At 47.5% G+C, this 11,495-nt stretch overlaps 1 protein-coding gene across 3 annotated transcripts in view; it reads right to left on the bottom strand.

Moving 5' to 3' along the window:
- Positions 1 to 6: 6 nt before the first annotated feature.
- Positions 7 to 11,495, bottom strand: part of GOLGB1 (golgin B1) — a 35,987-nt gene continuing 24,498 nt past the window's right edge. The window contains exons 14-22 of one of the 3 annotated variants that reach the window (XM_027704853.1): positions 9,017 to 10,967; positions 7,432 to 7,610; positions 6,116 to 6,281; positions 4,885 to 5,016; positions 3,629 to 3,787; positions 3,400 to 3,497; positions 2,636 to 2,770; positions 1,052 to 1,157; positions 7 to 672 (exon numbers count right to left, since the gene is read on the bottom strand). In XM_027704853.1, the coding sequence (XP_027560654.1) occupies positions 538 to 672; positions 1,052 to 1,157; positions 2,636 to 2,770; positions 3,400 to 3,497; positions 3,629 to 3,787; positions 4,885 to 5,016; positions 6,116 to 6,281; positions 7,432 to 7,610; positions 9,017 to 10,967 (3,061 nt within the window). In that variant the 3' untranslated portion in view covers positions 7 to 537. Of the gene's footprint in view, positions 673 to 1,051; positions 1,158 to 2,635; positions 2,771 to 3,399; positions 3,498 to 3,628; positions 3,788 to 4,884; positions 5,017 to 6,115; positions 6,282 to 7,431; positions 7,611 to 8,552; positions 8,691 to 9,016; positions 10,968 to 11,495 lie in introns of those variants that run through there. The other 2 variants (XM_027704856.1, XM_027704855.1) reach the window with 2 other exon arrangements.

Below are 11,495 nucleotides of genomic sequence, written 5' to 3'. Positions count from 1 at the left end.
TTTACCTAAAGTGCCCACAATTTCCTTAGGATATGCATTTCAGACAGCACTGAGCCATGGAGCAAATTTAAGGGATGGAAGAAAGGGAAGACAATTCTTTGTCCTACATCCAGCTACAGGGTTTCCCCAACCCCACTCATGGATTCAGCCTAAGAGGGGGAAGATTCTGCAGTTCTAGGAAGTGCTGAAGTACTGCAGCAACTCAAGAATATTTTTCTCACTCCTACCACAGCACAATACTATCTAAAATGAGTGGTTCTACTTCCAGGTACAGGAGCAGACAATGTCCTTGAAAGTTTGCAGCATGACCCTGGCTCAGAAAACAAACCACTCCTGCAGAGACACCGAGGGAATGGCCAATGTCCCAGGAGCAGCTCCCAGCAGCAGCACTGACCCTGACAGCAGCACCCAGTGCTGGGGGCAGCTCTGCTCCAGGGCTGCTTTGGGAGAGCAGGCAGCTGGGAGAAGTGCTGTCCCTGCACAGGGAATGCAGGCCCTCAGTGCACAGGGGGCTCTACAGAAGCCTGTCCCTCCTGCTCACAGGTGGCCTGTAAAGCACAGCAAGAGCAGGACATGGAGAGCAAGCAGGTACAAGGCCACCAGCAGAGGAAAGCGGGTCCGGGAATGGAAGAGGGAGCGGAACAGGCGTCGCAGTCCAAGGGTATTCCGAGCCTGGAAGAGTCAAGAGAGACCAGTCAGTGCAAGGAATGGTTGTGTCCCCAGCTGCCTTCACCCAGAGCTCTCTGACCATGAGGATAAATTTAAGCTAACAAGCACAAAACCTTCTCAAAGTCATTTCACTGTCAGATCTGACCTCTAGGGCAATCCTCATGAAACACTCTCCTTCCCCTGCTCTCTGCAGGTTTTCCATGACCCACCCCTATCCAATTCTGTCTCCAGCATGGAAGACAGAGCAAGCCAAGAGCAGAAACCTGCACAGCCCCTGACAGTTCTGTGTGTGCCTACAGAGGGATTGAGCTGCTGTGGGTTCACAGTTTCTTGGATCAGTCAGGGCTTACACAATTGACAGCTGTGAATGTGAAGTTCTTACTCTGCTGGAATTATTATCCATGGAGTCGATCAGCAGGGACTGTTCATGACCTGGAGTCATATCAATGCTGGCACTTAAGGAAGACGCCCACTCGCTCGACTGCAACCTGCCACAACAAACAGGAAATCAGTTTCTTATGATGCCACAAACCAGGACTGGAATCAAGCTTAGGAAAGGAGGTGTTTCTCCAAAAAGGACTCAACCCCCACAGGCAAGCCCTGGCCTCACTGGACAACAGCTGGTTCCATTTGTACAGTTGTGGTGCCTTGGTGCCTCCTGAGCTCATGTTGAGCAAAAGGACTGGGCAACCCAACCAGCAGGAATCCTTCAAGTGAAATGTCATAGTGTGACTTGAAAGGAGCCAGGGCAGGTGATACAACTGTGGGGTTCAAATTCTGTGCAATTATTTTGGAAGCCAGCTCTGGTTGCAATAGTGCTGGTTCTTGAGAAGTATTTCCTAGGGACAGAGGCAGCACAGGCACATCCTGGGGCTACCATTTTTCAGTGAGATCAGCTACAGGAGGCTTTCAGAGACTTCAATGCCAGAAGGAGCTACACTTGTCCAAGTTGTGCAGCAATTACCAGGGAACTGCATCCAGAATTCCTCCAAACAGATCACTATTTTTTGGCCAAATCAGCAAGTGTGCCAGAAAGCAACCCATTGTTTCCTTGTAAAAGACTCCACCAGTGAGGCTTATTTGAACTACAACGAAATGCACAGCTCAAGTGCCTACAATCAGGTCATGTGAAAAACCCACCTCCATAGTCAATGAGGGGAAACAAGCACTTTGAACTTGCCCCTCAGGCAAGTGCCCTGTGCCCCAAGTGCCCTGTGCAGTGCAGACAAGGTGCTGGGTGCTGCAGAGGGGGCAGGAGAGGGGTCTAGGCTGAAGCTGAGCCTGGTAAAGGTGGGGGAAAGTGTTTTTCCTCATTGTGTGACTGTTTCTTAATGACCAAATTAATGAAAAGTTTATGTTAATCGGCAATACATTAAAATTGAGTGACAATTCTTCAAGTCAAGACTGTTTTCTGCATGACACACAGGTGCTTACTGAGCAGACAAATTCCCTGGCAGCAGGAGAACTCCTCTTCTGCCAGTGCCCAATTCCCAGTCTCCAAATTATATTTTCCAGTAGTTAATTTAACTAACTGAGATAGCTAGCATCTCATTTCTAGACAGAATTTGTCTTAATGTCCAGTCATTTGTCTGATTCTCTCTGCCTACAACTGAAGAACTGAATTTCCTGAACTCCACAGAACACTTTTTTGCAGTTCAGGTGACTGAGCACCACACGAGTTGCCCAGGGAGGTTGTGAAGTCTTCCTCCTTGGAGATATTCCACTGCCATCTGGACATGGTCCTGGGCAACTGGCTCTAGGGAGCCCTATCTGAGCAGAGGGCTGGACCAGATGGTCTCTGGAGACCCCTTCCAACCTCAGCCTTTCTGTGATTCAGTGACAGACACAGTGCAGTCGTTTCTGTGCCCCCATTTGACAGAAGGATGTGATGAGGTGCAGATGAAGAACTGAGCTGGAACCATCACACTTCTCTGGTGGTGGTGCCTGTTTGTTGAAGCTGCCTCACCTCCTGATCTGATCCTGTGCTGCAGAAAGTGCCTCCTCTGCAGCAAGGCGACGGTCCCGTTCCTCCTCCAGCTGCTCCTCCAGATACCTCAGATCCTGCTTTGTGCTGCTGTGTAAATGTTCTGTTTCGGACAACCTGGCAGAAAATAACCAAGCATATGCCAAGAAAGGCCCAATTTGTGCACTATTCTGTTTCTGTTGTATACACTGATGTGAACAGACTCAAATTACCTCCCACCTCTCACAGAAGACTTTAATACGTTGTCTTTAATACATTTAAATTATTTGGAAAGCATGAGAGAAGACAAATTTCTTAAAGCTTCTGTTTCACATCAGGAAGGAGTTCCTTGGCTCTGTCATCCATGGCCCCACCTTCTGAAAATTATTTTGAAAGGAATCACGTGCTAGATCTTAGTTCCAGAATGTTATGAGGAATCACGTGCTAGGTCTCAATTCCAGACACTCTCAGGCTACAGCCTTGAGACCAGAACCCTGGGTTTACTTCAGCAGGTACTGGGGATGCAGCCCACCAGCCCCAGGCCTGGCTGGCATTGCTGCTGCATGTTGTCACTGTGGTTTCTGAAGCTCTGTCCAGAGACAACTAAGGACAGCTGCCAAGTGCACACAAAGTTCCTCCCAGTTCACAAGATCCGAGGGTGCCACTGAGTTTTCCCAACACACTGATACCAAGTAACAGCAATAACTCATCACTAGGGCTCCATCAGGATCAACATCCCCACCCCTGTTTTCTCAGGCTTTCTTTACCTCAGCTGCAGCTCCTGCAGTTCAGGTGTGTAACTGCCTCTCTGCGGCTCATTCTTTTCTTGGGGTGCTCCTGGAGCTGCATCTGTTGCAAACAGCTCCTGAAAGAAGGCAGGAGTGTGCTGCACACTGCACTGAGCAAAGAGCACAGACACAGCCACAGTGCTGCACCGTTAGCAGAGCCACATGCAATGAGCATTTCCCTGCCATGCCCCAAGCCCACCCCCCTCACCGTGCCCTTGTCTGCAGCCTGCAGCTCCTGGAGCTGCTTCTCCAGCACGAGGCAGCGGCTCAGGACCTCGCTGTAGTGCTGGTGGCTCTCACAGACGCTCCGGCCGCTCCCGCGCAGTTGGAGGGAGAGGGCGTTCTTCTCCTCAAAGACCTGAGACAGCTGAGAACAGAACACAAACGCCAAGCAAAGAACTCAGTTTTGGGAAAGCAAAATTCTTCTCTGTGTAACTGAGGGTAAGAATTGTATTGAGGACATGGAGCTGCCACAGTGCCTGTCACTAAGGCCCAAAGGCCAGTGACAACGCCCAAGAGTAGCTTGTGGCCAAGGTTTCCAGAACAGGAGCCCCAAAACACCACGTGATGTACAGAACACTACGTGTCCAGAGCAACATAAAGTGCTGAGATTCACCTAAACCTTTCAGAAATATCATCAATAAATTATGATTTTATATCCTCACTTTCTCCTTGAATGCAACTCTCTTTCTGAGGATTGATAAATCCTGGGTCTCCCATTTCAGTGTGGGAATCGACTGACTGTGATTCTGCACTGAGACACAGCAACTGTTCCAAGCTGGCAGGCAGCAGTGAAGATGACAAGCTTGCCTTCCCAAAGAGGGACTTCCTTCAGCAGCCCAGAAAGCAGGAGGATAGAAAATGCTTCCAAACAATAGACAAGGAACCTGGAAACAAATCTCTTCACATGATCTTGCTCTCAGGTCCCTTTGGCTGGTCTTCCTCTCCCCCCACCCAGCTCCCTTCTCCCACTGTCCCCTCTCTGTGTCCTCTCTCCCCCACCTCCCTTTCTCTCCTTTCTTTCTTTCCTCCCCTGTCCTCTTCCCTCCTTCTTTCTCCCTCTGGTCACTTAGGAGAAAGGGCACTAAAATTCAGTGGCAGAAAAGCTGCTGATTCAGACCCTGCTGGATGGGATCTACACAGGGCCTGGAATATCCCTGTGGTCCACCCAGGACAGCTGCCCCAGCCACGGCCTCTCTCCCCCATGCTCTGACCACCCTCCCAGTCACTCTCTGAGGGAGAGCAATGGGGAGAGGGAGGATGGGCCCCAGTGCTGGGCAAGCCCCGTTCAGCAACAGCATCAGTGTGGTTCCACCACTGCCTTGTTGAGAGACATAGTTCTGATTTTGTGTTACTTCACTGAATGCCAACAAGGACAGATTCATTCCTGCTCCCTGAACCCTATTCCAGCCTTCCCACATTCCTCATCCCAGACTGCAAGCACGTACAGGGTATGATCAGTACCTTGCTGTTTAACTGCTGAATTCTGAGCTCTTTTTGGTGCAGTTCTTTCAGGCTGTCACTCAGCTGGGTCTGGAGATGTTTTATCTCTGTTTCTAGGCTTGAAAAGTCCCCTTTCAGGACTTCTGGAGAAATCTGCCAAGGAAAGAACAATGAAAAATATATTGCATGTGTGACAACTCACTCTTGTGTCAGTCCTCTCTGTTCAGTATTCCGAGGTCAAACCCAATATTATTCCCAGACCTGGAACTTGATCTGCTCAGGCAAAAGAGCAAATGGGGAATAAACAGAAATATCCTAAGAGCCATCTGAAAATCCAGTTAAGAAAGATCACTGAGCTTGCACATGTGATGGGGTCCTTCTCAAAAGTTGTCTTAAAGCTGTTTACAATAGAGGAAGGAAAAAAAAGGGCACATGAATGAGAAAAGAAAAACAAAAAAGAAAGCAATGTTCACACTGTTCTCATTCAACAAAGACCAGAAGGCCAGCACTGAAGAATCCTCCTGGAAAGCATCACACAAGCACTGTTTTAGCTTTTTCTTGGCATACATTCATGGGTGTGCCAAAGGGATAAGGGGAGATTTCCTCCCCCCCTCCACTGACACAAACCACTGGAACAGCACAGCCATGGGCAGGAGAGTTGTGTCCCAGCCCTAACACAATGCACTGTGCATGCAGCCTTCCCTACACAGGCAAAATATCAAACATATTCCACTCCATTTCTAGGACTGTATACAGGGGGAAGAAGAGAAAAGGTGCAGTGTTCAAGCCTCAGCCTCTCTAAGCTTGAGCCCAGAGGTTGTAGATCCCTGTTACAGTAAAAACAGCAAGAAAAATTCAATAGGAAACTTAAAAACTGTAATGTGACATTAAAATGAGAGCTAAATCAGAAGATCTTAGATTCAAAAACAGTGCAAGAAGCCATTCTGAAACAACCAGAAAGACACCCCTGGGAAGTTCCTACTGCTCCAAAGGTGCCTGGGAAGCTCTGCTCTTTCACCCACTGCCTTGAAATGTTGTGAACAATGAACTTGGAGGAAAGCACATAAGGGTAGTCATAATTTCTAAAACTTTCAGTGATCCAAGTTAGATTGTTGGTACTGTCTTCAGAGGCTCCACAACCACATCCAACAGTGAGTCTGTAGGAGCTGGATACAGGTAACACACCCTCCTCTGGCTGAATTTCAAGCCTCACATTTCCATGCAAGCAAAGAATCTGTGTCTTTCCACCCACCTTGGTTTGCTGCTGCTCCTCTACAGTTTGGAACTTGCTGAAGGGCAGCCTCATCTCCTGTGTGATCCTTTGTAAGTGGCTCAGCTGCTTGTCCTTCTCTGCTAAGGCCATCAGGTACTGCTCCTTCATGCTGCTGCTCTGCTTCTCCCAGGTGGTTTTCTCCTGTCTGCCCAGCACAACACGACAGAAATGATCAGGAGGTGACCAGCACCACTTATGATGTCCAGGTACCCAGCTGACAATGAGCTGAGGATGATTCTATTGTCATCCCATACTAGAAATGAAGTTTTATAACTAAACCAAACCAACCCATTTAAGTACAGGAACCTTGAAACCAGGAAGTTTTCTGTATTTGGCTGAACCCTGCAGAACGTTCCATGCTCACACTTTTGGTGTTCCCAGGCATTGTTTTGATCTTTCTGTACAGAGTTTGGTCAGGCAAGTCATGGCAATGCCACGTGTCCCCAGCACACTGTCCCTGTGTGGTCACACGTGCACCAGACCCACAGCACTGATCCCACCACACCAACCTGGAGCCTTCACTTCATGTACAGTGTAAAAGCTACACAGGAAATCAATCTCCCGCTCCTTTGTCAGGAGATAAGTAAAATTTGTGAGACCTGAAGTGTTTGAGGGTCAGACTGGAGGCAGGGGGAAGGGAAAGGTGAACTACAAATTTTTGTATCACTCTGGACAAAGATAAGCCATAGATCTTTCCAGAAAAAAAATCCCACCCCTTTCATTCCAGCCTCAGGCATCCTTAGATGTATCTCTGAGGTAGCTGAAAGGATTCTTCCCTATTTCTAGACAGAGCATATTTGTCTAACTAGTTTTACTCCAGCTGGAGAAGACAATTTTACTAGACTTGAATTACAGACTTTTTTAAATAAAAAGAAGACTGAGCAAGTGAAACAAAGGATTGGACAGTCATACAAAATGAGTATTTTCTAAACTATGATATCAGTGGGATAATAAAGAGTGTTCAGCAGCAGCTTGGAATGGAGAGTTCTGTGATTACATACATGAGTTCCAATAGAAGAAACAGCCCAAGTTTCCTCTCCATTAGATGACACTGACCACCCCTGGACAAAGGAAATCAAAACTAAAAGGTCATTATCTATTTCACACAGGCATTACCCTCCAAGCTGCTGGGCTGGGATCCAGGGGCAGAAGCTGGGGGAGGGAAATCTGTGCCCAGTCCTGGCCAGGGCAGGAGTGACCCAGTGGCACCTGGCACAGCCCAGGCTGAGGCTCTCAGCACTCTCTTTGCTCTCTGAGTGAAGCAAACACCCGGGGCAGGGAGCAGACAAACACACCTGAGCTGCTGGAGCTCCTGCTGGCAGACAACTCCTTCCTGCTGCAGCTGCTCCTGCAGCCGGAGCTGTTTCTCTGCCTCCTGCTGCCACTGCTGCAGTTGTGCCTTCAGGCGGGAATTCTCAGCAGCTTCCACCCCAACCAGGATGTACTGCTGCTGCAGGTTCTTCAGCTCCCTCACCTGCAATGGAAGGGACACAGCAGTGTGGGACAGCTGAGCCAGCAGCTGGAGTTATTCCTTTGAAGTGTTTAAGAGCATTTCTCACTGTGGCATGTGGAGGAAAAAAAAGTCACATTCAGATAACAGAGAAACTGGAAACTGAATCAGCAAGTGCAGCAGTGTACTAAAAACAGCTCAGAAAAAACAACCCTCAGAGAATTCTATTGTTAATGAGATCAGTGAGTTTTGAGCCCTCCCATGAAGATCTGAGGTGCATTAACAAAGACTCCAGGCTACAATATTAATTCTCTTATTTAGAGGAAAACACAGTGGGACAGATGGAGCGGGTGAAGCACAACTCCTGAAGTTGGTATTTACTGTAAACCAGGGAACTGACGAACTAAAATCCTTTTGGCTCTCCAATTCCAGTCAGGCTGGAATTAGAAATAAGTTGTCATTACAAATCCATCACTGCACTTGGTTTTTGAAGATGGACTCTGGAGACAGGGAAGTACTTAATGAGTGGCAGTGGGAAGTGACAGTCAAAGCCTGTTTTCTGATCAGCAAAGAGAATTCAAACTTGCTGGGCTGCACTGTGCAGAGACTACACAGACACACCCAGTGTGCAGGCAAGGATGTCTGAAGGAAGCTGCAATGTCTTGTACCTGCCTTGAAACTCAGCTGCCAAGAGGAGGAGGAGAGCCGAGTCTCTGCTCCAGTCTCTTTTAAAAATCCAAGGCAAATCAAATGCATCAGCTGACACAAGTGTGAACTAAGCAGGTTAACAGGGACCTTATTTCCATGATTTCATGTTTTCAACCAAGCTACCAAGAGAAACCACTCTGTGAAGTTCACAATGAAATCACAGCTTCCATATGTCAGCAAAAATAACACAGATGGCTCATACCAAATCCATGGGATCTGATGGAGCATGCCCACAAATGCTGAGGTCATCAGGAGGCAATTCCATTACCTCTGAAAAGTCATGGTGACTGGAAGAGGTTCCTGAAGACTGGAAGGGAGCAAATGCCATCCCTATGTACTAGAAGGGCAAAAAGGAGGAACTGTGGAACTGCAGCCTGGTCAGCCTCATCTCCATTCCTGTGAGGGTAAGGGAGCAACTAATTCTGGAAACCATTTCCAGACACAGGAAAAAACAGGTTGGCCAGAGAGGTTGTGGAATATCCACCAACAGAGATACTCAAAATCCAACTGGACATTGTCCAGGGCAAACAGCTGACTTTGTTTGTGCAGGGGGGTCGGACTAGAAGATCTATAGATCCCTTTCAACCTCAACTATTCAGTGATTTCATGAAGCCAGTGATCTCTGTGTCACACCCCAATTACCAGGTCTAAGTGTGCTGAATTCAAAGACCTGAAGACCCAAATCTCCCATGGTGCTTTAAGAGCAGGAAGAGAGAACTTACTACTCTGTCTCTGTCATTCTGCAAGGAGGACAGTGCCTTCTTCAGACTCTGCACTTCCGAGGACGTGGTGCAAGTGCTCCCTTCTGTTTGTTGTTTCACTTCTTCAACCTTTTGTGTTTTGTCCAGTTCACTCAGCAGACGGTCTCGCTCGTTCTGCAGGCTTGCCATAGCCTTGGAGAAAGATCTGACCTGGTTGGAAGAGCCTTCCAGTTCCGAAGACAAACGGAGAAGCTCATCATCCTTGGCTCTGAGCTGCTGATTAAGTCTCTCAATCTGGGCCAAGAAACCTCTTTCATCAATGGCTTTCTGCAGTTCTATCAGTTCAGACCTCACTGTATCTCGCTCCCTGGCAGTGGAATGTTGCTCCTCTTGTAGCTGAGCCACCTGTTGCTGAAGATTGTGCACTAGATTCTTTTGTTCCTCTAAGTCTGCAGAGTATTTCTGCTTCAAACCACGAAGCTCTTCATTGGCCTGGTCCCGGCTATCCTGAAGAGAGCTCATGGACCCCCCAAAAGACTGAATTTGAGCTCTGAGATCTTTGTTTTCATCTGTGACTGCAAGCAACTTCTGTTCCATTTCCATTAAGTCCCGTGCCAACTCTGCCACCCTTTCCTCTGCTGTCTCTGTCTCATTCCTCATTATCCCTGCATCATGGTGCAGGTGCTTCAGTTCCTTCTGAAGCCTGTCCTCAGCCTCTCCCACTCTCTTGGCTGCCTCCCTTTGAATACATCCTAGCTCCCCCTCAAGTTCAGTTATTCTTTTCTGGGAGAGGGAAAGCTTATGACTCAGTTCTTGTGCCTCTTCCTCTCGGGCCTTCAGTTCTGCCTGACACTCCAGGATGGGACTCCCCTCCCGTAACGCTGCCACCTCACTCTGCAGCCGGGACAGAGAGGACCCAAGGGTTTCAAGCTCTTGAGACATACTGGCTTTATCTTCCCTCAAGCCTTCCATGCACTTCCTGAGATCGTCCTGAGTATGCTCAGACTCCTTCAGCTGTGTTTCTATGGCCGCCTTCTCATTTTCCAGAGTCTGGATCCGCTGAAGTTGTGTTTTGAGAAGTTGCTTCTGCTGGGAGTCCTTTATTGAAATGACTTGGTTCAGGTCCTCTCTGTACCGCACCAGCTCTGCCTTCAGCTTGGCATTCTCGGAGTTCAGGTCGTCCATCCGGCTATGGAAACTTCTCATTTCTCCCTTGAGATTGTTGTTTTCAGCAGCAGCCTCTTGAATCAGCTGGTCTTTTTCCAAGATTACAGCCAGATGACGTTCCTCGAGCTGCCTGTAGTCCCTCAGGATGCGGTCTCGGTCATCCTGCAGGGATGACATGGACTTGGTGAAGGAGTCCAGTTGTGCCTTCTGCTGCTTACTTTCTTCTCTGCTTATCTTCATCTTTTCAGTCAGATGATCAAATTTGCCAAGTAATTTGTTCTTCTCATTTTCCAAGGCTTTTTTATCTTCTTCCTCCTTACTCAGCCTACGCTCCAGCTCTTTAATCTCCTCGGAGTGTTGCTGCTGCAATTCAGCCAGAGCAGCCATCACTGCTTCTTCTTTGGCAGACAACAAGCTCATGATCTTTTGATCTTTCGCACTAGTTTCTTCATGCAACTTATTTGTGAGCTCCTTGGAAGCCTGCAGGTCAGCTTCAAGCTGTTCACAGCTCAATTTATAATTCTGGATGCTGGTCTCCTGTTGCTTGACCATGCTCCCCAGCTCCTCCCTGGCCAGCTCACATTTGGTGAAGGAGCTCTGTAAGTCAGCCAGCTGCTCTCTCAGGCTGCTGATTTCAGACTCCAGTTGCTGCTGTTCTTTCTGAGACTTGCTGTACAGTTCCTGAGACCCTTCAAGCTGAGTCAAAAGCTCTTTTTTTTCCTCCTGCAACATTTCACATGTCTTTTGGTGATGCTGAATCTCCTTCCTGCAGTCAGACTCCAAGTCTTTCTTGCTGCATTCCAGCCTGAAAACACAGAAGATAAAGTTGGTAAAAAATTCATGACGTATCTCAGTATCCAAATGCACAGCAACGTTGGCTTTTTACTCATTTAGAAAAGCTACAAAAGTAGTTTTACTTTAGGAAAGCAAGATGGAAATATCCCTCAATGTAAAATTCAAGGCATCTTTTAAAGTTCTGACTGCACTACTGTCTGAAGGGGGTAGTGCCAGGGGAATAGATTTTTTTAAAGTTGTTCATGTCAATATTGAAAAAAATGGAGGGGCTTAAACATTGAATGTTATCACCTCCTTTTCATTACAATCCTTATCCATTCTAGGTAACAATAAAAAACAACACCCCCCCAGTGAAATTGCTGTTTTCATACCTTTGATGTCCATTTCATTTTCCAGCATGCAAAGATACAGCACATAAACTTTACAGAACAATTTTACTCATGTAAGAAGGGTTTGGTTTTGAATTTTGGAAATTCACAGATGTACATTTTGGGATGTTTCCACAGCTCCATCTATCTCTCAATATTTATTTTGAGAT

The sequence above is a fragment of the Neopelma chrysocephalum genome, unplaced genomic scaffold (assembly GCF_003984885.1).
Source record: "Neopelma chrysocephalum unplaced genomic scaffold, ASM398488v2 Primary Assembly neopelma1_293, whole genome shotgun sequence".
In the NCBI taxonomy this organism is placed as follows: domain Eukaryota; kingdom Metazoa; phylum Chordata; class Aves; order Passeriformes; family Pipridae; genus Neopelma; species Neopelma chrysocephalum.
The sequence above is the reverse complement of the archived record's forward strand: the minus strand, read 5'-3'. Positions and strand labels throughout refer to the sequence as shown.